Genomic DNA, 26,617 nt, shown 5'->3' with positions numbered 1-26,617 from the left:
TTGTTCTGAGTTTGGACTCATGGTTTAATGCACTTATTGTAAGTCGCTTTGGATAAAAGCGTCAGCTAAATGACATGTAATGTAATGTAACACATGACGCATAGACTTCTATACAACCAGAGGAGTCGCCCCCTGGTGGCCAAGAGAGAGAATGCAGCTTTAACACATGAAGCATAGACTTCTATACAACCAGAGGAGTCGCCCCCTGGTGGTCAGGAGAGAGAATGCAGCTTTAACACATGAAGCATAGACTTCTATACAACCAAAAGTCGCCCCATGGTGGTCAGGAGAGAGAATGCAGCTTTAACACATGAAGCATATACTTCTATACAACCAGCAATACAACGGCAAACCTGTCAATCACCTTGTAGCCCCGCCCTAAAGCATCCCCTGCTTTATGGTCTGTTTGACTCTAAATGACCATCCATCCATCCATCCATTATCACCCGCTTATCCGGGGTCGGGTCGCGGTGGCAGCAGGTTTAGCAGGCCGACCCAGGCTTCCCTCTCACCCGCAACACTTTCCAGCTCATTCTGGGGGATCCCGAGGCGTTCCAAGGCCAGCCGGGAGATATAATCCCTCCAGCGTGTCCTCGGTCTTCCCCGGGGCCTCCTACCAGTTGGACGTGCCCGGAAAACCTCTAATGGGAGGCGTCCAGGAGGCATCCTGACTAGATGAACCACCTCAGCTGACTCCTTTGGACACGAAGGAGCAGCGACTCGACTCCGAGCTCCCCCCTGATGTCCGAGCTCCTTACCCTATCTCTAAGGCTGAGCCCGGCCACCCTACGGAGGAAGCTCATTTCGGCCGCTTGTATCCGAGATCTCTTTCTTTCGGTCACGACCCAGAGTTCGTGACCATAGGTGAGGGTTGGAACGTAGACCGACCAGTAAATGGAGAGCTTTGCCTTCCGGCTCAGCTCCCTCTTCACTAAGACGGACCGGTACAGCGCCTGTTTTACTGCTGCAGCCGCACCGATCCGCCTGCCGATCTCCCGCTCCACCTTACCCTCACTCGTGAACAAGACCCCGAGATACTTGAACTCCTTCGCTTGGGGTAGGCAGTTTGCCCCCACCTGGAGGGAGCAATCCGCCGGTTTCCGGCAGAGCACCATGGCCTCAGATTTGGAGGTGCTAACTCTCATCCCTGCCGCTTCGCACTCGGCTGCAAAACCTAGTGAATGCTGGAGGTCACGGTCCGAGGAGGCAAACAGGACCACATCATCCGCAAACAGCAGAGAGGCGATCCCGAGACTCCCGAACCGGATCCTCTCCGCCCCCTGGCTGCGCCTAGATATCCTGTCCATGAAGGTCACGAACAGGACCGGTGATAAAGGGCAGCCCTGGCGGAGGCCAACACCCACCGTGAACGTGTCTGACTTACTACCGAGGAGACGAACACAGCTCCTACTGCAGGCATACAGAGACCGGATGGCCCGTGCCAACGGGTCCGGCACCCCATACTCCCGCTGCACCCCCCACAAAAAACCCTGAGGGACTCGGTCGAAAGCCTTCTCCAGGTCTACAAAGCACATGTAAACTGGTTGGGCAAACTCCCAGGACCCCTCCAGTAATCTTGTGAGGGTAAAGAGCTGGTCCACTGTTCCACGACCGGGACGGAATCCGCACTGTTCGTCTTAAATCCGAGGTTCGACAAGCGGTCAGAGCCTCCTCTCCAGCACCCTGGCATAAGCTTTTCCCGGGAGGCTGAGCAGTTCTTGAAGATGGGAACCACCACCCCGGTCTGCCAGTCCATGGGCACTGTTCCCGACCCCCATGCGACACTGAAAAGGCGTGTCAACCAAGACAGCCCAACAATGTCCAGCGCTTTCAGCATCTCAGGGCGGATCTCATCCACCCCTGGCGCCTTGCCACCAAGGAGCTTTTTGACTACCTTAGCGACCTCTGCCAGGGATATGGGTGAAACCACCCCAAAGTCTTCCTGGGGACATGTTGGCCGGGTTTAGGAGTTCCTCAAAGTGCTCTTTCCACCGCCCGACGATGTCCCCAGTCCGGGTCAGCAGTTCCCCCCCCCCCTGCTGAGAACAGCCTGGGGTAGACCCTGCTTTCCCTTCCTGAGCCGTCGGATGGTTTGCCAGAACTTCCTTGAGGCCAACCGAAAGTCCTTCTCCATGGCCTCCCCGAACTCCTCCCATGCCCGAGTTTTAGCCTCCGCGACCATCGCCGCTGCAGCCCTTCTGGCCCGCCGGTACCCGTCAGCTGCTTCAGGAGATCCCTGGGCCAGCCAGGCCCGAAAGGCCTCCTTCTTCAGTTTGACGGCTTCCCTCACCCCCGGTGTCCACCACCGGGTTCTCGGGTTGCCGCCACGACAGGCACCGATGACCTTCCGGCCACAGCCCCGAGCAGCCGCATCCACAATAGAGGCTTTGAACAAGGTCCACTCGGACGTGCTGCTCTAAATGTCCATAATTTACTAAATGAACATCACGCTGTATTGAAGACTTGAGACTAGAGATTGAGACCAAAAACTCATGTTTACAATGTTTACTGAGGGAATAAATCAAGAGTAGTAGAGTCATTTATATAGACTTCTATACAACCAGAGGAGTCGCCCCCTGGTGGTCAGGAGAGAGAATGCAGCTTTAACACATGAAGCATAGACTTCTATACAACCAGAGGAGTCGCCCCCTGGTGGTCAGGAGAGAGAATGCAGCTTTCAGACACTTCTGCATTGGCATTACTTGTCAAACCCAGAGGTTAAACAACAACAAAAAATAAATATATATATATATATATATATATATATATATATATATATATATATATATATATATATATAATGTCCCACTACCTGTTCTTCAAGCGAGTCAATGATCACCAGATCTGCTCCTTTGTCTCTGCAGTCCTCTCGGCTCTTTTCCCAGGAGGCAGAGCTTGAAGAGACAAAATAACAGGAACTACTGAGCGTCGTCCATCCTGCAGGACACGTTTTACCTGTAAAAACACAACAAACAAAACAACATTAAAGACCCACGCCCTTAAAATGAAGAAGTTGTGTTGTTGTGGACTTCCTGTTTTGACCGCTGAACTCTTGAGCTGTGGAGCTCCTCCTTTGACACTTCACTTTATTCTAACTCTCAGTTCTACATCTCACTGGACACGACTCAGCAGGACTAACCAGCACTCACTCAGTTTGGACCAACGCTGAAGTCTGTCCATGTCTTCAGTCAGTTGAGTGAGGCTGGAGTTCAGCAGCTCTCTCTCCTCGGACATGGAGGTCAGGAGGTCTTCAGAGGCCCGGAGACGCTCAGTCAGGTTGGCTTCAGAGGCCCGGAGACGCTCCGTCAGGTTGGCTTCAGAGGCCCGGAGACGCTCCGTCAGGTGTTCTTCAGAGGCCTGGAGACGCTCTGTCAGGTGGTCTTCAGAGGCCCGGAGACGCTCCGTCAGGTTGGCTTCAGTGGTTTGGAGACGCTCCGTCAGGTTGGCTTCAGACGCCCGGAGACGCTCCGTCAGGTGTTCTTCAGAGGCCCGGAGACGCTCCGTTAGGTGGTCTTCAATGGTTTGGAGACGCTCCGTCAGGTTGGCTTCAGAGGCCCGGAGACGCTCCGTCAGGTGTTCTTCAGAGGCCCGGAGACGCTCCGTCAGGTTGGCTTCAGAGGCCCGGAGACGCTCCGTCAGGTGGTCTTCAGAGGCCCGGAGACGCTCCGTCAGGTTGGCTTCAGTGGTTTGGAGACGCTCCGTCAGGTTGGCTTCAGAGGCCCGGAGACGCTCCGTCAGGTTGGCTTCAGAGGCCCGGAGACGCTCCGTCAGGTGGTCTTTGACGGTGGAGAGATTGTGGTCTGGAATAAACAAAGACAACAACACCTCATGTGTTCATACTGGAGCTCATTTGAGGCGAGATGCAAATGTTTAAACATCAAAAACACACATTCAGGTGTTTATTTTACTACTTTGTCCATTTCAGTCTGTAGATTTCTCCTAAATTCACCAAAAGTTACCATTATATAATAATGCCTCGTATGCATATTTAAACTTAACATTTCAGATAATATGTAATGCAAAAAATAATTTTCTTGAGATAAAGATATGACATCCCATCATCTTTTCCAGCTGATGTGATGATACTGAGCAACTTGAATAAAACCTGGTTCAGGTTCAGGTCCAGGTCTTGATCAGCCAGAGAGGTTTATCTACAATATTCATTTTCATAACGAATGTCTTTACAGAAGAAGAAAGTGTTTCATTTCATTTGTTTCTAAGTGCTTCACGGACAACAAGCAAAAGGAAACAACAACAGTCCAGGAGAGGAAGGACGGATGAAGATCAGACTCACAGTGGACACCGAGGCCGACGAGTCCGACCAGCAGGAAAACACTCAGCACCAGAAAGACAACAGCAGCTCCATGAGATCTGCTCTCTGATCTGCTGGGACCTGAACACAGAGGGAACACGGTGAAGTCCACAAACAGGGATCAGGTGAAGACCTGCAGACTCATCACGCTTACCTGTGTGAGGCGTTAAGGGCCTCCAGGAAACTTCGGACTTGTCATACTCAACGTTGCCGTATAATTCCTCCATCGCTCCTGAAGACAGCCAGCTATTAAATGATGAACTTTTACTTTAAACTTTTGTATGACCCTCTGAGGAAGTCACCAGTTACAGAAGTGTTGTAATCTCTCTTTCTCTCTCTCCATATATATATATGATAGATCTATCTAAAGATATATCTCCATGGCTTATAGACGTTACGCTATTAAATGTTGACCCGTTATCTTTTCTTTTGAGGAAGTCGCATGTTTCAGATGTCTGTAACATTGCAACACTGTAATCTACCCACCAACCCACCCTCCCCCCTCCAGTGGAAAAGTACCATTTAAGAGGGTATAACAATTTAAGATCCCCTTCCAGTAGAGAAAATGTTATGAGGGGCCTTTTAAGACCACCTTCCTGAGATGTGCTCATAGGTTTCTTGTAAACAAGTCATTCAGCATGAAAAAAAGCATTAAAACAGCCTAATCTTGTAAATATTGGTCATATCTTCATATATAAGGACAAAAATCACCTCATTTGCATTATTTTTTTATTCCACGTTCTTTATAGATCAATGCGTAGGAAAAAAACAACAACTAACTGACAAGTCAGAAAGTGATTGATTTCCCATAAGTTCTTTTTTATTAATTTACCTGGTGAAATAAATAGTGTAATCTAGGTTGTTCTAGGTAATGGACCTCATTGGTGCATTGGACATGCACTGTATGGGGCGGGACAAGAATTTTATAATTTTTTTTTACAGGATCAACGTGCTTTAAATATAAATAAGTTGACCGAACAGGCTTTTTATCTTAAGAAATATTGCCATATTGGTTCCTGTCATAAAAGATAAAAAATCTATTCATGCTTTTATTACGGCTTTTATTCTGTTATTACGAGGCACTTTTTACGTTTATATTTTAGCATCCGCTGTCTTTTATATTGTTTAATTTTATTGTCTATCTGCACTTGTGGAAAGTGCTCCATACTTTAAGTTAATATCGTATTATTATCATATTGGGTTTCACTGAGCAGTGTAAGGCTTCCCCCACCATGACACAGAGGAATGGACTCCACCTTGAGTCAATTGTTGGAGGAAACCTGAGCACTTGTTGTTCTTTTGCCATATTGTTTAAATATACTGGCTGGTTTCACAGCACGGTATCTAATGCTACAGCAAATAAGAACCGAAACCCATTTAATAGTTGCAGTAAAGTAAAAACACATTTTTACAAGAACAAAAAAAGAAACAAGCTGTTGAATACAAAAGACGCACATTAATCCTATTTAATTAGAGGCGTTCACCTTTTTTTTTTTTTTTAAATGTTAATAAGGAGAAGGAAGCACGAAGCGCACACACCTTAAAGGTAATATTGACTCACGGCGCGGCCTCTTAAGGCGCCCGCGAGGGAGCAGAGGACACGGTGGAGGAGTTCTGGAGCAATGGCCGGACTGGACCTCTGACTTCAGCGACGGGGAATCGGATCTTCTCTTTTTTGTATTTTCTTTAGAGGGAGCGGGTTCCCTCTCCCCCCCCCCCCCCCCCAGCGGACATGGGGACCCTCGGGCAGATCGTCTTCTGCAGGTGTGGCCCCCGAGGTTTCAATACGGTGGTTCAGGTGTCAGCGTACTGTGGCTGAGTGGTACTTTTATGTACTTTTTACTCATTTCTTTAACAGCTAGAGATATACTGGTTTCTTTTCAGGTTTAAAAAACACAATGTGTAGATAATTATTGGACCGGCGATGTCTCATTGCATGTGTCTAGATGTTTAGGTTCAACAAAGTGACAGTTTAATTTACAGTTCAAGGCCCGAAGAGGTGAAATGATCCAATATTAATATAGGTTTATTGTGTGGTCCTTTGCAGGGGGCCAGTCCCTCAGGTTGGGAACCACAGGACTAAACTTACAACCTTTATGTAACAATCTAATATAAATGTATTAATAATATATATTCGGTCATAGGTGGTTTTTCTGCAGAACGTTTTGGTGCTTTAAGTAAATATATAATAATACTTTTAATTGTTGCATTGATACGTTTACTGAATTAAACATGTGCAAACACACTTCTTTCCCCAGTGGATGTCTGCAGGTGTTTACAGCAGTCACAGCTTCTTAAACACTTTCCCCACGTTTGTGTGTCTCTTTGCGTGCAGCATGATTACCCTCATCATCATATTCGGGGCGGCCATCATCCTCATCTTAGCCTTGTCCTTCTCAGGTAAGACCAGACGGATTCATGGTGAGATCCTGTCAGACAAGCCTGAGGGCACACAGGGTGTGTGTGTGTGTTCAGCAGCACATGCAGGGAATTCTGGTGTTTGACAACACACCGGAAAGTGTGTGTGTGTGTGTGTGTGTGTGTGTGTGTGTGTGTGTGTGTGTGTACGCATCAATCATTTCTACATAAAATAATAAGGAGAAATTAAGAAGCTATTAAAGGAACAGTGTAAAGGTCTTAGGGAGGTTTATTGGCCAAAATTGATTATAATATTCATAACTATGTTTTCATGAGTGTATAAACTCCTAAAACTATGAGTCGTGGTGTTTTCGTTGGCTTAGAAAGAGACGTTTAAATCTACGTAGGGAGAACGGGCCCTGGTGATAAATTATTAAAGACCAGAGAATTGATTGAAGTTATTGGTGCTTTTTTTAATTTTTCAATTACTGCTCGTTATGCAGACAGTCTTTTCAAAATAAACTTCCATCTTCAAAGGAAAGAGCTTGGTTACTTCTTCTTAGTTAGGTTTATAAAAATAATTTAATAAGCATTTTTTGGGGTTAAAATAACTACGAAAGTGTCTTAAGTTACTTGAGTTAGCGAGTTACGTGACAAATAAATCATCTAACTGTTTATGTTAGTTTGTTCTCTTAAACTTCACTCAGAAATATTTTTTTATTTTATTGACGTTTTACATTTGTTTTCCTGGAAGATATTAATGACTTAACATTGTGACTTTGGTGTTGCTGCTCTAGAAATAAATATGTAGTTGTATCTAAAATATTTATTATTCTGATCCCGTTTTAAATTATATGTGTCAATAATATATATATATATATCCTTACCTGAAGGCCACCGTACTTTTCTTTAAAAGTGAGGGGTGAGCCGGGGGGTATTTAGTTGGTTGCAATCTGCCACCTCACCACTAGATGGCACTAAATCTCCTTACAAAATAATCTTACGAGTCTCTTTCCAAGCGGGCGGTGTGTCCTCCGCCGTGACCTTGACTGATCGGCTGCTCGTCCCGCAGGAAAATTGTCCGAGGTGTCCAGCAACGACGTGACGCCCGTCGCCAACCTGGGAGAGGACGAGCTCCTCAGCTGCTACCTGAACTCGCAGGTCCAACCGGCCCGATTCAGAGACGTGTCGGTCACCTGGGAGAAGAAGGGGCTGCGGGACCCGGTTTACCGGTACCTGGACGGAGCCCCGTCTCTCGCCGACCAGGCCCCGCTGTTCAAAGGGAGGACCCAGCTCTTCCCCGACGCTCTGGTGGCGGGGAACGCCTCTCTGCTGCTGAGGAGCGTGAGGCAGAGCGACGCGGGGGAGTACACCTGCAGCATCAGCTCCTCCGGCGGCAGCGGAAAGGTCAAGGTTCAACTCAGAACTGCAGGTAGGAGGAGGAGGCGCCTATCCGGTGTCTGGTCCACTGAGTTCTTCCTCCTCTCTTCTCTTTAACTGTATTGATATACCTTTAATTACACTTTTTTTTATGACCATCTGCTTTTATTGTCTCAGCCTTTTCGGTCCCCATATTTAAATTCACCAACGGCGTCCTGGTCGCCGAGGCTCCCAGGTGGTTCCCCGAACCTCGCGTGACGTGGGTGGACTTTTTCGGGGCCGTCCTGAACGGGAGCACGAGCCTCGTCAAAAACTCTGCGGGGATATTCCAGGTCGTCAGCAGGCTGCAGCCAATCAACTTCAGCGAAATTTACATCTGCAGGATTCAGAACGACCTGGTGACCGCCCGTTCTCAAGAAACCGTAACAGGTAACCTTGAGGTCAAAGGTCAAATACAAACAACTGAAATTAAATTAACAAACTAAGTAAATATATATATATATATATATATATATATATATATATATATTACAAACAAATTAAAGATATATATCTTTAATTTGTTTGTTTGTTTGTTTAAAAAATGTATATATATATATACTTTTTTTAAATTTGAAAATATATATATTTCATTAATTTGTTTGTTTAAAAATTGTATATATATATATATATATATATATTTATATATAAAATACAAAAATATAAAAATATATATATAAATATATATATATATATACATATATACCATTTTTTAATATTTAAATATTCTTTTATTTTGCAGATTCTGGTGTTAAAGGGAACACATACTTCACCTTCAGCGCTGCATCTTCCCTGCTGGCATCAACACACCTGAGCATCATGACCAGTGTTCTCTGCATCTATTATCTCACTTAATTACACACACACACACACACACACACACACACACTCCATCTGGGCGTGAATGCTTAATTTATTACAGTGGGTGTTGTTACAGTGTAACAGAATTTTCTCAATCAACATTTTCTTGTTTACGTTCTCAGATGTGCGTGCCAAGTTTTAAGTTAAGGTGCTAGATTTTAAAAATATATTATTATTATTAATTATACTGTCTGTACAACATAACATTGGATGAGCTGCAGAAAAATAATATAATAAGTATTTAAAACAATATATACAATATAAACGTGTGCAATAATCATATGATATAAGTATCCTTTTGTTTTTGTATCACCGGGTTAATTAATAAATGAATTGTTCTGAAGTGGGTGGATTTGTTTCAAAGTTTGTGACAAAAATAGAGCTTTAAAAAAACAAACATATACATAGCAATTAATATATAGATATGATGTGTAAATAATAATAATTAGCAATAAGGTGCAGGTGTGCTTGTTGTTCCATCCATCACCTGGTTCTGGTCTGCCAGCAGGTGGGGACACTCAGAGCCCCAGACTGGTTTTAAAGAGTCCTGGAAGTCTTTGGACCCGCCCCTTTGATCAGTCCAGAGAGGCTTCCTATTGGTCCAGGAGTGAGTGAGGTGTCATATGTCCCAGGGAGCCCTGAACGCACCCAACTTCCTCCGAGAAAAAAGTAGGACTTTGAAGCCCTGAGGATTTAATTACATTGTGTGTGTTCACAGAGGGGGGAGGGGGGGGTTTAGTGTTGAGCGGAGGGAGGGCTCTTCTTCTCGGTCCGGACGGGTTTGTGGAGCTCGGTGGGTCTCACCGGTCCGTGTTGTGGCACCAAAAACCCGACAATGTCGAAGTTGAGCTCGGGGCACCGAAACGGGGTCTCGGTGGTGAACCCGAGAGCCGTGTGCAGCGGGTGCAAACGCCTGTACCGGGACCCGAAGATCCTCCCCTGCCTGCACACCTTCTGCTCGGACTGCATCGGCCTGCTGGAGCCCTTCTCGGTGTCCTCGCGCAAGGGTCCGGAAAACGGCGAGGCGGCGGAGGGGCACCGAACCGCCGTCACGGTGCTCTGCCCCGACTGCGACTGCGAGGTGGACATCCCGGCGTCGGGACCCGGAGGGCTGAGCACCGACCACCTGGCCCTGGACGAGGTGTTCCTGGAGACCCTGGCGACGGACGGCCCGCTGGGGTGCGACCTGTGCGGCGAAGGAGGCGCCGAGAGCCGCTGCGACGTCTGCTGCGTCAACCTGTGCGCGTTCTGCTGCCAGGCGCACAGGTTGGGTCTCTTCTAGTATATTACATTATATTATATTATATTATATTATATTATGATGTCAGCTCCACAGGTTGGGTCTCTTCTAGTATATTACATTATATTATATTATATTATATTATCTTATGATGTCAGCTCCACAGGTTGGGTCTCTTCTAGTATATTACATTATATTATATTATATTATATTATATTATGATGTCAGCTCCACAGGTTGGGTCTCTTCTAGTACATTATATTATATTATATTATATTATATTATCTTATGATGTCAGCTCCACAGGTTGGGTCTCTTCTAGTATATTACATTATATTATATTATATTATATTATATTATATTATATTATGATGTCAGCTCCACAGGTTGGGTCTCTTCTAGTACATTATATTATATTATATTATATTATCTTATGATGTCAGCTCCACAGGTTGGGTCTCTTCTAGTACATTATAGTATATTATATTATATTATATTATGATGTCAGCTCCACAGGTTGGGTCTCTTCTAGTATAGTATATTATATTATATTATATTATATTATGATGTCAGCTCCACAGGTTGGGTCTCTTCTAGTATAGTATATTATATTATATTATATTATATTATGATGTCAGCTCCACAGGTTGGGTCTCTTCTAGTATAGTATATTATATTATATTATATTATATTATATTGTATTATATTATGATGTCAGCTCCACAGGTTGGGTCTCTTCTAGTATAGTATAGTATATTATATTATATTATATTATATTATGATGTCAGCTCCACAGGTTGGGTCTCTTCTAGTATAGTATATTATATTATATTATATTATATTATATTGTATTATATTATGATGTCAGCTCCACAGGTTGGGTCTCTTCTAGTATAGTATATTATATTATATTATATTATATTATATTATGATGTCAGCTCCACAGGTTGGGTCTCTTCTAGTATAGTATATTATATTATATTATATTGTATTATATTATGATGTCAGCTCCACAGGTTGGGTCTCTTCTAGTATAGTATATTATATTATATTATATTGTATTATATTATGATGTCAGCTCCACAGGTTGGGTCTCTTCTAGTATAGTATATTATATTATATTATATTGTATTATATTATGATGTCAGCTCCACAGGTTGGGTCTCTTCTAGTATAGTATATTATATTATATTATATTATGATGTCAGCTCCACAGGTTGGGTCTCTTCTAGTATAGTATATTATATTATATTATATTATATTATATTATGATGTCAGCTCCACAGGTTGGGTCTCTTCTAGTATAGTATATTATATTATATTATATTATATTATATTATATTATGATGTCAGCTCCACAGGTAGGGTCTCTTCTAGTACATTATATTATATTATATTATATTATATTATATTATATTATGATGTCAGCTCCACAGGTTGGGTCTCTTCTAGTATAGTATATTATATTATATTATATTGTATTATATTATGATGTCAGCTCCACAGGTTGGGTCTCTTCTAGTATAGTATATTATATTATATTATATTGTATTATATTATGATGTCAGCTCCACAGGTTGGGTCTCTTCTAGTATAGTATATTATATTATATTATATTATATTATATTATGATGTCAGCTCCACAGGTAGGGTCTCTTCTAGTACATTATATTATATTATATTATATTATATTATATTATGATGTCAGCTCCACAGGTTGGGTCTCTTCTAGTATAGTATATTATATTATATTATATTATATTATATTATATTATGATGTCAGCTCCACAGGTTGGGTCTCTTCTAGTATAGTATATTATATTATATTATATTATATTATATTATATTATGATGTCAGCTCCACAGGTTGGGTCTCTTCTAGTATAGTATATTATATTATATTATATTATATTATGATGTCAGCTCCACAGGTTGGGTCTCTTCTAGTATATTATATTATATTATATTATATTATATTATATTATATTATGATGTCAGCTCCACAGGTTGGGTCTCTTCTAGTATAGTATATTATATTATATTATATTATATTATATTATATTATATTATGATGTCAGCTCCACAGGTTGGGTCTCTTCTAGTATAGTATATTATATTATATTATATTATATTATATTATGATGTCAGCTCCACAGGTAGGGTCTCTTCTAGTACATTATATTATATTATATTATATTATATTATATTATGATGTCAGCTCCACAGGTTGGGTCTCTTCTAGTATAGTATATTATATTATATTATATTATATTATATTATGATGTCAGCTCCACAGGTTGGGTCTCTTCTAGTATAGTATAGTATATTATATTATATTATATTATATTATATTATATTATATTATGATGTCAGCTCCACAGGTTGGGTCTCTTCTAGTATAGTATATTATATTATATTATATTATATTATATTATATTATATTATGATGTCAGCTCCACAGGTTGGGTCTCTTCTAGTATAGTATATTATATTATATTATATTATATTATATTATGATGTCAGCTCCACAGGTAGGGTCTCTTCTAGTACATTATATTATATTATATTATATTATATTATATTATGATGTCAGCTCCACAGGTTGGGTCTCTTCTAGTATAGTATATTATATTATATTATATTATATTATATTATGATGTCAGCTCCACAGGTTGGGTCTCTTCTAGTATAGTATATTATATTATATTATATTGTATTATATTATGATGTCAGCTCCACAGGTTGGGTCTCTTCTAGTATAGTATAGTATATTATATTATATTATATTATATTATATTATATTATGATGTCAGCTCCACAGGTTGGGTCTCTTCTAGTATAGTATATTATATTATATTATATTATATTATATTATGATGTCAGCTCCACAGGTTGGGTCTCTTCTAGTATAGTATATTATATTATATTATATTATATTATATTATATTATGATGTCAGCTCCACAGGTTGGGTCTCTTCTAGTATAGTATATTATATTATATTATATTATATTATGATGTCAGCTCCACAGGTTGGGTCTCTTCTAGTATATTATATTATATTATATTATATTATATTATATTATATTATGATGTCAGCTCCACAGGTTGGGTCTCTTCTAGTATAGTATATTATATTATATTATATTATATTATATTATATTATATTATGATGTCAGCTCCACAGGTTGGGTCTCTTCTAGTATAGTATATTATATTATATTATATTATATTATGATGTCAGCTCCACAGGTTGGGTCTCTTCTAGTATATTATATTATATTATATTATATTATATTATATTATATTATGATGTCAGCTCCACAGGTTGGGTCTCTTCTAGTATAGTATATTATATTATATTATATTATATTATATTATATTATGATGTCAGCTCCACAGGTTGGGTCTCTTCTAGTACATTATATTATATTATATTATATTATATTATATTATGATGTCAGCTCCACAGGTTGGGTCTCTTCTAGTATAGTATATTATATTATATTATATTATATTATATTATATTATGATGTCAGCTCCACAGGTTGGGTCTCTTCTAGTATAGTATATTATATTATATTATATTATATTATATTATATTATGATGTCAGCTCCACAGGTTGGGTCTCTTCTAGTATAGTATATTATATTATATTATATTATATTATGATGTCAGCTCCACAGGTTGGGTCTCTTCTAGTATATTATATTATATTATATTATATTATATTATATTATATTATGATGTCAGCTCCACAGGTTGGGTCTCTTCTAGTATAGTATATTATATTATATTATATTATATTATATTATATTATGATGTCAGCTCCACAGGTAGGGTCTCTTCTAGTACATTATATTATATTATATTAAATTATATTATATTATATTATATTATATTATGATGTCAGCTCCACAGGTAGGGTCTCTTCTAGTACATTATATTATATTATATTATGATGTCAGCTCCACAGGTTGGGTCTCTTCTAGTATAGTATATTATATTATATTATATTATATTATATTATATTATATTATATTATATTATATTATATTATGATGTCAGCTCCACAGGTAGGGTCTCTTCTAGTACATTATATTATATTATATTAAATTATATTATGATGTCAGCTCCACAGGTTGGATCTCTTCTAGTATAGTATATTATATTATATTATATTATGATGTCAGCTCCACAGGTTGGGTCTCTTCTAGTACATTATATTATATTATATTAAATTATATTATGATGTCAGCTCCACAGGTTGGATCTCTTCTAGTATAGTATATTATATTATATTATATTATGATGTCAGCTCCACAGGTAGGGTCTCTTCTAGTACATTATATTATATTATATTAAATTATATTATGATGTCAGCTCCACAGGTTGGTTCTCTTCTAGTATAGTATATTATATTAAATTATATTATGATGTCAGCTCCACAGGTTGGATCTCTTCTAGTATAGTATATTATATTATATTATATTATGATGTCAGCTCCACAGGTTGGGTCTCTTCTAGTATAGTATATTATATTATATTATATTATGATGTCAGCTCCACAGGTTGGGTCTCTTCTAGTACATTATATTATTTTATATTATATTATATTATATTATATTATGGCTGCACGGTGGTGTAGTGGCTAGCACTGTCGCCTCACAGCAAGAGGGCCGCGGGTTCGATTCCCGGTCGGAGCGGTCCTTCTGTGTGGAGTTTGCATGTTCTCCCCGTGGCAGCGTGGGTTCTCTCCGGGCTCTCCGGCTTCCTCCCACAGTCCAAAGACATGCTGCAGGTTAATTGATCTCTAAATGTCCCATAGGTGTGAATGTGAGAGTGAATGGTTGTATGTCCCTACATGTGCCCTCGATGGACTGGCGGCCTGTCCAGGGTGTCCCCTGCCTTCGCCCTATGTCAGCTGGGATAGGCTCCAGCGCCCCGCGACCCTAATGAGGATAAGCGGTATTGAAAATGGATGGATGGATGGATATATTATATTATGATGTCAGCTCCACAGGTTGGGTCTCTTCTAGTACATTATATTATTTTATATTATATTATATTATATTATATTATGATGTCAGCTCCACAGGTTGGGTCTCTTCTAGTATATTCTATAATCCTGTATGAGGTCCTGGTGTGTTTAATCTCGAGCTGTTGCACTAACAGACTAACAAAGTCCATCTCTTATTGTATTCCCTTCCATTCTCTGCTCCTCTCTCAAGCTCAGAGGTGAGTTCTCCATTTCTATATTCTGTATCTTCTACGTTGTCTTCTTGTCTCTCAGACGTGAAGTGGAACCCTCTCCCCTCTGCTCTCTCTCTCTCTCTCTCTGAAGGCGACAGAAGCGAACGGCGTCTCACTCCGTTCAGCGTCTGGAGGAGCTGAAGTCCGGAGGTCGTCTGCGCCGCCCCATCCTCTGCTCGCTGCACCCCGGCCAGGAGCTCCGCCTCTTCTGTCAGCCCTGCGACGTGCCCGTGTGCCTGGAGTGCGCCGCCACGCTGCACCGAGACCACCGCTGCTGCCCCGCCCGCGACGCCATCCATCACCACGGGGGCCGCATCCGAGAGCTGGTGGCGGCGCGCCTGCGACCTCGCGTGGAGCGCCTGAAGGACGCGCTGCAGAAGGTTTCATTTAGACCTCAAGTTTAAGTTCCACTTTGTGTACTTTTATAGGAATAGTGGCCTCGAGTGGATCCCTGAACAGGTCTACCGGGAACAGGTCCAGGAGACCAAAGTGTTAGGGCCCCCCCCCCCCCTCATACTTGGCCTTCACCTACAAAATATCGCTGAAAGAGACACAAACCAACCCGGAAGAGACTCAGAGAGACACAGAATTACTACAAAGAGACTCAAAACAACTTCTAGAGACAACATTACCACAAATCTACTACAAAGAGACACAACATGATGGCAAAATGACCTCAAAGAGACACAAAACGACCTCAAAGAGACAAAATGACCGCAGAATGACTACCAAGAGACTCAAATAACCTCAAAGAGACACAGAATTATGATCACAGAATTACTACAAAGAGACTCAAAACAAGTTCAGAGACAAGATTACCACATAATTACTCCAAAGAGACTCAACATGATGGCAAAATAACTTCAAAGAGACACAGAGTTACTACAAAGAGACAGAAAACAACTTCAAAGAGACAAAATGAATCCAAAGAGACTCAAAAAACCTCAAAGAAACACAGAATGACTACAAAGAGACACAAAACAACTAATAAAGAAACTAAATTACCACAAAATGATTCCAAAGAGACTCAAATAACCTCAAAGAGACACATAATTACTACAAAGAGACAAAAAACAACTTCAAATGACCACAAAATTACTATAAAGAGATGCAACATGACGGCAAAAAGACCAAAGATTACACAAATATATAACACAAAGAGGATAAACAACGTCTGTCTTGCTCCAATACAGGAGAGGTGGTGACACCTTTTGCACCTCATTGTCTCAGAAGTCCGTCCACTTGACCAAATATAAATCCAGTACTTTAAAACACAATCTTTTACAGGTGGACGTATCCCAGGAGGCTTTGCAGGCCCGCGTGGACGCGACGGCGAACGAGGTGAGGGCGTTTGCACGAGCGTACGCCAGCGCTGTGGAGGCCCACTGCCTGTCTCTGCTGCACCGCCTGGAGGAGCTCCGTGTCCAACGCAGGTATGACGGAGTACAAGCAAGAACTCAGCATCTCAAGGTTTAAGTACACATTAATACAACTGTTCCTAACCGTCGAGAGGAAAGGAAGGATGGAGGTCATGTTCTGAATAATAGTGGAATATGAGTATTTTTAGGTATTATTTATAATGTAATAATTGTAATGTTTTATAATTTTACTGTATTGATGTTTTATAATTTTATAAATTTTATTTTATAATATAATTGTATTGTTTTATTTTATTATTTTAAAACATTATTTATAATTTTAATGTTTTATAATTTATTTTTAAAATAATTTGTTTTATTTTATAATATAATTGTATTGTTTTATTTTTTATTTTATTATTGTAATTTATTATTTTAAAACATTATTTATAATTTTAATCTATTAATGTTTTATAATTTATTTTTAAAATAATCTTTATGTTTTATTTTATAATATAATTGTATTGTTTTATTCTTTTTTTCTTGTTTGTTTTATTTTGTTGTATTTTATTATTTTAAAACATTATTTATAATTTTAATGTATTGATGTTTTATAATTTATTTTTTAAATAATTTTAATGTTTTAAAATAATAAAATAAAATAATAACATAATACAATTGTATCATATAATTGTATTTTTAATTTTTTTATTATAATTTAATAATTTAATTTGACTGTTTCTTTGTCCGACAGGAACCAGCTCCACCTGCAGAGGGCGCAGCTGCAGCAGGCTCTGCTGGACGTGGGCGGCGGCGTGGAGTTTGCGGAGAGGCTGCTGAGCTGCGGCTCGGACTCTGAGATCCTCAGCGCCAAAGGAGTGACCCTGAGGAGACTGACCAGCCTGGCGGAGACGGGCTACGACCCCCACCCGGCAAGCGTCGCCCCCGACGACGGCGGCGACATCAGCTTCATGGCCAGCGAGCCGGCGGGGGAGGTGGAGGGCTACCCGCTGGTCGGGGTGGTCAACTCCAAGACGGTGGACCTCAGCAAGTGCACCGTGGAAGGGGAAGGTGAGCCTCATGCCGATGACCTTCAGATGACCTTCAGCTTCTCCTCGTGGTTCATAAATCACTTCAGATCAAATAAATACAGTAATAATATCTATAACCCTGTGTGTGCGTTACAGATACAAACACAATAATATAGATAACTTAGTGCTGAATGATGCTTAAGTTAATTCACCGATAACACACACACACACAGGTGTTGATGAGACAGAACACAAGACAAAAAATATCAAATGCAACTTATTATTGTTGTTGTTGTTGTTGTTGTACACGGAGGAGAAACATAATTAGTACAATCAGAGGCTCCTGGGGAAACAACAGATGTAGACACAGATCGTTAGCGATGCAGCGGCTAATGGAGGCCGACAAGACGATGCAAAGCAACATAAATCACTGATATCATCAACAACAACAACAACAACAACAACAACACAGCTGATGAATATCCTCAGTTGAATTAATAAAACACTGAGTAATGACGGGACGGTTTCTTTGTGGCTGTTTTAGGGGTGAGCTCCCGGTCGGGGCTCGTTTTGTGACTACTTGTGTACGCATCGCCCTCCGACCTTTGACCCCTGCTGCTGCTCACAGGTCTCCAGAGGGGCGTGCAGGGCCAGCGGGGCCACTTCACCCTGGTGTGCCGAGACTCGGCCGGGGAGCAGGTGGAGCGAGGTGGAGAGCACGTCCTGGTCAGCGTCGTCCACAAGGAGTCCAAGAACTGGTGGGTCCTGGAGCCGGGCGCCGGTGGCTCTGGAGTCGAGGTCAGGTCTACAGAGGACCCCCCAACCACCACCACCACCACCCGTGCTCTGTGCTATTTACGTCCACGCACCCTTTAGAGACGTCGTTGACATTTCGTCGTTTCTTTTCCTTCAGCACGTTGGAGACGACGGTGGCCGATAACAGCGACGGGTCCTACAGCGTTACGTACACACCTGCAGAGCTGGGGGATTACTCAGTGAGGGTCTGTGTCAGAGCTCAGCACGTCAAGGTACCAGGCCAAATATAAATATGTGTGTAAATACATTTATTTATTTATTGAACTATATTTATTCATTATTGAATATAATGGTAATTATTTATTTATTGAACTATAATTATTCATGTAATTTTTTATATATATAATTTTTTTTTTTATTCATGTATTTATTGAATATAATGGTAATTATATATATTTATTTATTGAACGATATTTATATAAAATAAATCAATATAGTTCAATAAATAATACATTTTTTATATAAAAAGATGTTTTTCAAGGCTACTTTTAAAATGTATTTTATAATTCCGCATTTACTTTTTTTCGGAGACTTTTATCTCCTAATGCCAGATTCACTCTATATCACAGATATGTTTATTTATTTATTTATTGCCTCACTTATTCATCTCAAAGGCATATTGTTTGTTTGTTTATTTATTTATCTATTTACTTACTCACTTATTAATATATAATCTCACTCTTGGGATGCTTGAAAAGTAAAAGACCGTTTGAGTTCTCGAACTGTAGTCAATATTTCTGTTTTTAGTCAGTCATTCAATCAGACAGACAGACAGGCAGACAGACAGACAGCTGACTGTCTCTCCTCTCGTCCTGCAGGGTTCTCCGTTCCTCCTCCATGTGACGAGGAAGTTGAGGCGTCATGGCGGAACGTTTCACTGCTGCTCGTTCTGCTCCAGCGGAGGAGCCAAAGAGGCTCGTTGTGGCTGCACAGGAACCATGCCAGGTACAGGGGGAGGGGCTTAAGAAGTCTCCACCAATAGGACAGGGGGAGGGGCTGAAGATGTCTCCACCAATAGAACAGGGGGGAGGGGTTTAAGAAGTCTCCACCAAGAGGACACGGCGGAGGGCTTTAAGATGTCTCCACCAATAGGACAGGGGGAGGGGCTTAAGACGTCTCCACCAATAGAACAGGGGGGAGGGGTTTAAGATGTCTCCACCAATAGGACAGGGGGAGGGGCTGAAGTTGTCTCCACCAATAGAACAGGGGGGAGGGGTTTAAGAAGTCTCCACCAAGAGGACACGGCGGAGGGCTTTAAGATGTCTCCACCAATAGGACAGGGGGAGGGGCTTAAGACGTCTCCACCAATAGAACAGGGGGGAGGGGTTTAAGATGTCTCCACCAATAGGACAGGGGGAGGGGCTTAAGACGTCTCCACCAATAGAACAGGGGGGAGGGGTTTAAGATGTCTCCACCAATAGGACAGGGGGAGGGGCTGAAGTTGTCTCCACCAATAGAACAGGGGGGAGGGGTTTAAGATGTCTCCACCAAGAGGACAGGGGGGAGGGCTTTAAGATGTCTCCACCAATAGGACAGGGGGAGGGGCTTAAGACGTCTCCACCAATAGAACAGGGGGGAGGGCTTTAAGATGTCTCCACCAATAGGACAGGGGGAGGGGCTTAAGACGTCTCCACCAATAGAACAGGGGGGAGGGGTTTAAGATGTCTCCACCAATAGGACAGGGGGAGGGGCTGAAGTTGTCTCCACCAATAGAACAGGGGGGAGGGGTTTAAGATGTCTCCACCAATAGGACAGGGGGAGGGGCTTAAGACGTCTCCACCAATAGAACAGGGGGGAGGGGTTTAAGATGTCTCCACCAATAGGACAGGGGGAGGGGCTGAAGTTGTCTCCACCAATAGAACAGGGGGGAGGGGTTTAAGATGTCTCCACCAAGAGGACAGAGGGGAGGGGCTTTAAGATGTCTCCACCAATAGGACAGAGGGGAGGAGTTTAAAAAGTCTCCACCAAGAGGACAGAGGGGAGGGGCTTTAAGATGTCTCCACCAATAGGACAGGGGGGAGGGGTTTAAGATGTCCACTAATAGTGGAGTAAAAAGTACAACCTGTAGAAGTATAAAGTGGAATAACTGACATAAAGTACCTCAAAGTGTACTTGAGTTCTACTTTCTGACTGCTATGAAACAAGACACTAAACTTTGAATGAGAACACTTTAATCTCAGCTTGAGAGTTGTTCATGACCTTAACTCATGTCTGTCTGTTGTATGTCTGTCTACCTGTCTGTCTGTCCTGCCTGTCTGTCTGTCCTGCCTGTCTGTCCTTCTGCAGGGGGGTTCAAAGGTTGTGGTCACAGTCACAAAGGTCACCCCGGGAAGCCTCACTGGTCGTGTTGCGGCAGCACGGCGGAGCAGTCCGAGTGTTTGCCTCTCAGCGTGCTGGCTGCAGTTTCTCCACGCGGCCACCTGCGGACCGTGGAGCTGTGAGGAGGCTAGGAGACTAGGAGGCTAGGAGGCGAGGAGACGAGGAGGCGAGGAGACTGTCCAGGTGCAGTGACTGAGGCTCTGAATCTCTTTTTCCACTTTCACTGTTCACAATTTAACCAGCATCAGTCGTGTTCATCGCTACCGAATATTAATTATGACCCTCAAATGCCAGTTTGTTTGTTTTTCATGGTGCCATTGTTTGATTTTATTGATTTTTTTTTTTTTAACACAAAGGTGTCCATATTTTCACTCTCCTGCCCCTCAGAGGAGATGGATCTGTTTATTAATATCTTCTGGTCTCAGGCGGATATTTTAAACCTTAAAGCTGCTGTCGATCTCAAAAGGTGCTGAAATCAATGTTTTATATCTTTTTAATGTAAAACTTGTTTAAATAGAAACATTTAACCGTCGAACTTTATTACTTTTTGTATTTTTATATTTTTCAGTCAAGGAAAATATATATTTTGAAATGTAAAAAACTATTATAATGCTGAAATGTATAAATAGTTATTCTTAAGTACACTGGAGAAGGCACGTGCATTAACATTATCATCAAAGATGATTTTTATTTTTATTTTACATGGTGCAGATATCTTCAGCCCAAATATTGAGATAACTGCAGAGGATTTATTTCGGCATAAATATCGTCAAATGGGTCAGAATCACTAATATTCTAATGATGTGTTTGCACTGAAGTGTAAAATGATAATTTCAATATATTGTTCTCGACTCTTTGATGAACAAATGTCAAGGAAAATGTTGGTTTTCAAGAAATAACGTTACAAAAACAAGAAGTTAAAAGACGCATCATATTCTCTATTAGGGAAGTATATGATATATTTTAAAAATGAAATATTGGTATCATGTTAATAATACACACATAATTATCTTGTAGATTATCCAGTGCCTCTTACATTTGTAAAAAAAAAAATGACATTAGCATTATTGACATTATCATTCACAAATAAATACTCCTATTGTACTGCACCTAATGTGATAATATTTCATGGTACATTTGATTAAAAGGTAATCGATACTTGGTTCTGGTTGCACTGAAACTGTTCATAACGAGCCATGTTTTTTAATACTGCGGATGAATATTAATACGGTCAAATACTGGATTAAAGAATCAATATGCTGATGTGCATTCATCTGAGAGCCTTTGACTGCCTGTACAATGAAAATAAACACTCTTTATACCTTTTCTCATCTCTTTATGGAACTGTATGAATACGTCACCCCCCAAAGGGACGGTTTGCATATCAATTTTCTCCGAGGAAAATCAGAAACATGAATCATATCCTTAATATACATCTTTCCCCCAAAATGTAAATTCATGATTTATTTTCCTCAAATTTAAAAACAAAATGACACTTTTCACACACTTTCATAAATATGTAAATATAGAACGTTTGGAGCGATTTTAGTGAGTAAATTTAAAACTGAAACTTTAAAACGGAAAACACATTTTTTCTCGGTAGAAATTACACTTTTATTAAATTAAACATTATTTTCTTCAAGAATTCCAGGTAATTCATATGCAAAATGGTACAACACATTTAAATGGGATTTTTTTATTAAATAATACTTTTTTAGAAAAGAATAATACAAATCTTTATATGCTGTTGAAGCTGATTATTGAATTAATCTTTTTCCTCTCGCCATTATAACCCTTCACTTCCATGTTTCACAGTTTTAAGTGAATAAATTAAAACCCCATGTAGAAATTACACTCTGGCATTTATTTCATTTAATTATGTAACACTTGTCCAGTGATTTACAGAAATCATGATTTATTGAGCGTGACATTCCCTCTTTACACCACCGGGAGGCAGCAGAGAGCTGCTCTTTAATTTTAAAAACGTCTCAAGATTGACTCTTAATATGAATGTTTGATGAATGGGGACCTGTTAAAGAAACCATCTAGAGGAAGTTACATCATCAGCGGTGTGGCCCTGCTTAGTCACACACACACACACACACACACACACACACACACACACACACACACACTTCATTTACATGAGGGCCGACGGGGGTTAAAGATGATTGAGCTGTTCAAACCCTGCCTTCAGTATTGATTTCTACATCCCTTCTTTCAGTGAAGTCAATCCAGTAGGAACTAAGCCCACCAACACTAACACACACACACACACACACACACACACACCCCAGAGAGGAGGACTGACGCCAGGCCTCATAAGCTTCACGAGCTCTCGGCTGAAAGCATCTTGTCTCACAGGCGTCTTTGTTTTAGTTTTTTAATCTTTTATATTTACTGATTCTTGTGTTGTTGTTTTTTATTATTATGCAACCAAAGGGAAAACAAACTGTGTGACAACATCTTTTAAGTAGAGAGCATCTTCTCCGGGTGTGTCTGCAACACAAACCAGCACAATGAGCTCAAACTGTGTTGTCGCTCAACACACACACACACACACACACACACACACACACACACACACACACACACACGCTGTACATTGAAGGTCATCTGAAACGCGCCCTGGGAAAGGCAGCTGTCTGTTACAGAACCCCCCGTTGGAGGTTCCCTGTGTGTCGAGTTGTGAATAATTCATCTTGATTTGTTAAAATGAGCGTGGCGTCAATAATTCACGAGCGTCACAGAATCCAGTTTCCAGAGCAAGTTATGTAACAAAAAGCTACCGAGCTTCAATAGATATTCTATTACTTCTGACTCGAGTACAAAGGTGCTTCTTTTTATGTCTTATTGTATTGGTTTATTTGGTGTACATTATTAAAACATCACTGTGAATGCGCCAAAAAGACATGTTCCACCCTTAGTTCCTGGACAGATGATACAAAAAAAATCCCCCTGAAAAAACTGAATATTAAATTAAAGTTATGCATTGTTTATTCTTTTTAAGCATGCAAGAACACTAATAATAGAAGAGAGAGTGTTCAGGGACATTGAGGACACTCTTATTCTACACTAGTAAGTAGTATTTAGACCTGCAGCACACAGGCTCATTAAACAACACATGCCGAGCACATGAATAAAGCATGGTTGTGTTACATAGGAACATGGACCAAAGGCAACATGATGCTGCTTGGTTAGACACTAAAAACATCCACAGCAGAAGCGCGACACATAAAAGCATTAGAGTGTGTAAAATATATAATAATATACCGTATAAATCAGTCTGACACAGCAGAACAGCAATAAAAGACATGCATGCAGGTGGATGAGGGTCAACTGGAAATTGCAAGATAGACAGACGGGTGACGGCAGACAGACGGGTGACGGCAGACAGACGGGTGACGATAATAAAAACATGCATGCTGTTCTGGACACATTGCTTTAGCCCCGCTGTTACATTAAACAGAGTTAATGAGTTTATTCACAGCTTGCGTCACATTGCTCCCATGTAAGTAAATCACAGTGTCATCTGCATACAGTTGGATGTTGCCGCTTATGAAAGATCATCGATAGACCAATAAAATAGCACTGGGCCCAGGACAGATCCTTGTGGGACGCCTGTGGAAGGCAGCTGATTGGTAGTTCTGTAGTTGGACACATGGGATCTGTTTAGGAAATATGATTCAATCCATTTAAATGCACCTGAAGACACATTGTAGCTGGGAAACTGGAACATGAGATTACTACGACTCGCTCCAACAGCGTCCAATGGGAAACAGTTGAATTACAACTGCATTGGGTTCAGGGCAAAATAAGATAAGATAATAATAAGATAATTAGCTCAGCTACTTGTAATGGAGTATTGTAGAGTTAGTACTTTCACTAAAGTAAAGGCTGGCTTCAGGAGGAGCTTGTTGGTGCGAGCTGGGCCGTGTGATCAGCAGACTGCAGGTCCTTCAGGTTGAACCCTGTAACCGGATTAAGGCCCAGAGGTTCGGCCACATCGTGACAGTAATATACTTCCAGGGCTCTAAATGGAGCCTAACCAGCTCCCACTGGAGAACACTGCAGTTGGTAAAAGCCAACAAAGCCGTTTTTTGTTTGGCGCTGGCGGAGACGCTTTGTATGCAACAGGGAAAAGGCCTTTTAGAAGGACTTGTTATTATGGAAAGAGCACGTCAACAGCTGCTGAGCAATAAAGTGCAATCCATAAAACAGAAGAAGCGACTTTCACCTCGCCGTGAATTCCAATTTGACATCAATGTTGTGTAAATGCCCGGCGACCCAAAAGAAGACACTTGTAGTCAATCAGTGATGCTGCTGTGTGTATTTGATCTGTAAATGTTTGTGATGATAACGTGTTGATGGAGAAGTTGCCAATTCTTGGCCTCTAGTTGCCGTCATTGGCAATCACGTTGAAAATGTAAAACAACAGCAAAACGTGCGCCCCAAAAATAATTGATTTGTTGCATTAGTGATAATTAAATATTGCTGTCACAGACTGAACTGGAACCAGACACCTGTCAAAAAAAAAAAGACTGAAATCAACAAATCAATTCAACTGACAAAGATTCAGAAGTACGAAAAATTAAAAAATAAGTTTGTGAAGTCTTGTGAAAATCTACACTGTAGCTTGTGTATTGTGTACTGATATATATAATAATAATTTAGTTTGGTTACTGTAATAAAGATGTTCTTCTTTTATGTCACATTTTCAATTATTAAGCTATTTAAAAAGTCAACTTGATGATCAGGTATTGTCAAATATAAAGAAGTACAACTTTTAAACTACAAACAACGTGAACGCATTAAAGTAAAATGCATAACGTGTTTGTTTAGTGGCGCTGACCTTGAAGCTCACCTCACCTCTTAAAGGTGATATCATGGCTGAGGATGTCGTCCTCGTGGATATTCATCGTTTTCCAATACAACTCCGGCACAAACGGGAGCGATCGATCACGCCGGCTCTGAGAGGAAAAGAAACGGCATCGTGAGAAACCCAACGAGAGGAGCACGCGCAGCGGTTTAGACGGATCAATACGATCAATACGATCAATACGCCACCTGATCAACCGTTCTTATTATTTTTATTTATTAGGGTCCGAGCGACTGACGAAGTCCCTATTTGTTTTACCTGTAATTTTAGTTATTCTTATTTTTGTTTAGCTTTTAGGATGTTATAATGATGTAATGTAAAGTGTCTTTGAGTACCACGAGAAGCGCCAAATGAATTAAATGCATTATTATTATTATTATTATTATTATTATTATTATTATTATTATTATAACGTGTCAGTGAGGTTCTGGAGCTTTGAGCAAAAGTTTCTTCTGTTTTTTACGTCTTCATCAATATTTTGGGAATAAATGTGTACAAAATGATGCACAACACAGCCAGCATTTTTCATTCAATGTTACATTTCATGCGAATATCTATATCTATATCTGCAGTTCATAAAGGCCCAGTTGAAACTCTTTAATACGCTGTGCTGTGTGTTCTCTGATGGTGGAGGACTCAACGACTCCAAGAGGATTTGAATGCAGAGGAGCACTCTGGGTATCTGGAGGATACGAGCCGGGTCTCAGTGGAAACTAATCAGTATGAAATTAAATTACAATCAGAGGAAACTTACAGCGCTAATCAACAAGG

General features: G+C 40.7%; 3 protein-coding genes across 4 annotated transcripts in view; 2 read left to right on the top strand and 1 right to left on the bottom strand.

Annotated features, from left to right (window-relative positions):
* LOC117750415 (CD209 antigen-like) overlaps positions 1–4,762 on the bottom strand; it is a 5,980-nt gene extending 1,218 nt beyond the window's left edge. Inside the window, exons 1-4 of the mRNA XM_034561627.1 lie at positions 4,467–4,762; positions 4,295–4,393; positions 3,150–3,800; positions 2,813–2,955 (exon numbers count right to left, since the gene is read on the bottom strand). Coding sequence (XP_034417518.1) covers positions 2,813–2,955; positions 3,150–3,800; positions 4,295–4,393; positions 4,467–4,539 — 966 coding nt within the window. The 5' untranslated portion in view covers positions 4,540–4,762. The remainder of the gene's footprint in view (positions 1–2,812; positions 2,956–3,149; positions 3,801–4,294; positions 4,394–4,466) is intronic.
* A 1,251-nt stretch (positions 4,763–6,013) lies between these two features.
* Positions 6,014–23,090, top strand: vtcn1 (V-set domain containing T cell activation inhibitor 1). 2 transcript variants are annotated; one of them, XM_034562462.1, is made up of 6 exons: positions 6,014–6,076; positions 6,648–6,712; positions 7,743–8,102; positions 8,228–8,479; positions 8,832–8,977; positions 23,054–23,090. In XM_034562462.1, the coding sequence occupies exons 1-5, from the start codon at positions 6,045–6,047 to the stop codon at positions 8,942–8,944; spliced, it is 822 nt and encodes a 273-aa protein (XP_034418353.1). In that variant the 5' UTR covers positions 6,014–6,044; the 3' UTR covers positions 8,945–8,977; positions 23,054–23,090. The 2 variants fall into 2 exon arrangements, with proteins under 2 accessions (XP_034418353.1, XP_034418352.1); XM_034562461.1 differs by lacking the exon at positions 23,054–23,090 and having other exon boundaries at positions 8,832–9,179.
* On the top strand, positions 9,654–22,293 carry trim45 (tripartite motif containing 45). The gene is made up of 8 exons (XM_034562460.1): positions 9,654–10,216; positions 15,535–15,823; positions 16,731–16,876; positions 17,556–17,872; positions 18,461–18,590; positions 18,746–18,860; positions 19,467–19,593; positions 20,935–22,293. The coding sequence occupies exons 1-8, from the start codon at positions 9,786–9,788 to the stop codon at positions 21,087–21,089; spliced, it is 1,710 nt and encodes a 569-aa protein (XP_034418351.1). The 5' UTR covers positions 9,654–9,785; the 3' UTR covers positions 21,090–22,293.
* Positions 23,091–26,617: the final 3,527 nt, after the last annotated feature.

Source organism: Cyclopterus lumpus, chromosome 21 (genome assembly GCF_009769545.1).
Source record: "Cyclopterus lumpus isolate fCycLum1 chromosome 21, fCycLum1.pri, whole genome shotgun sequence".
Taxonomy (NCBI): domain Eukaryota; kingdom Metazoa; phylum Chordata; class Actinopteri; order Perciformes; family Cyclopteridae; genus Cyclopterus; species Cyclopterus lumpus.
The sequence above is the reverse complement of the archived record's forward strand: the minus strand, read 5'-3'. Positions and strand labels throughout refer to the sequence as shown.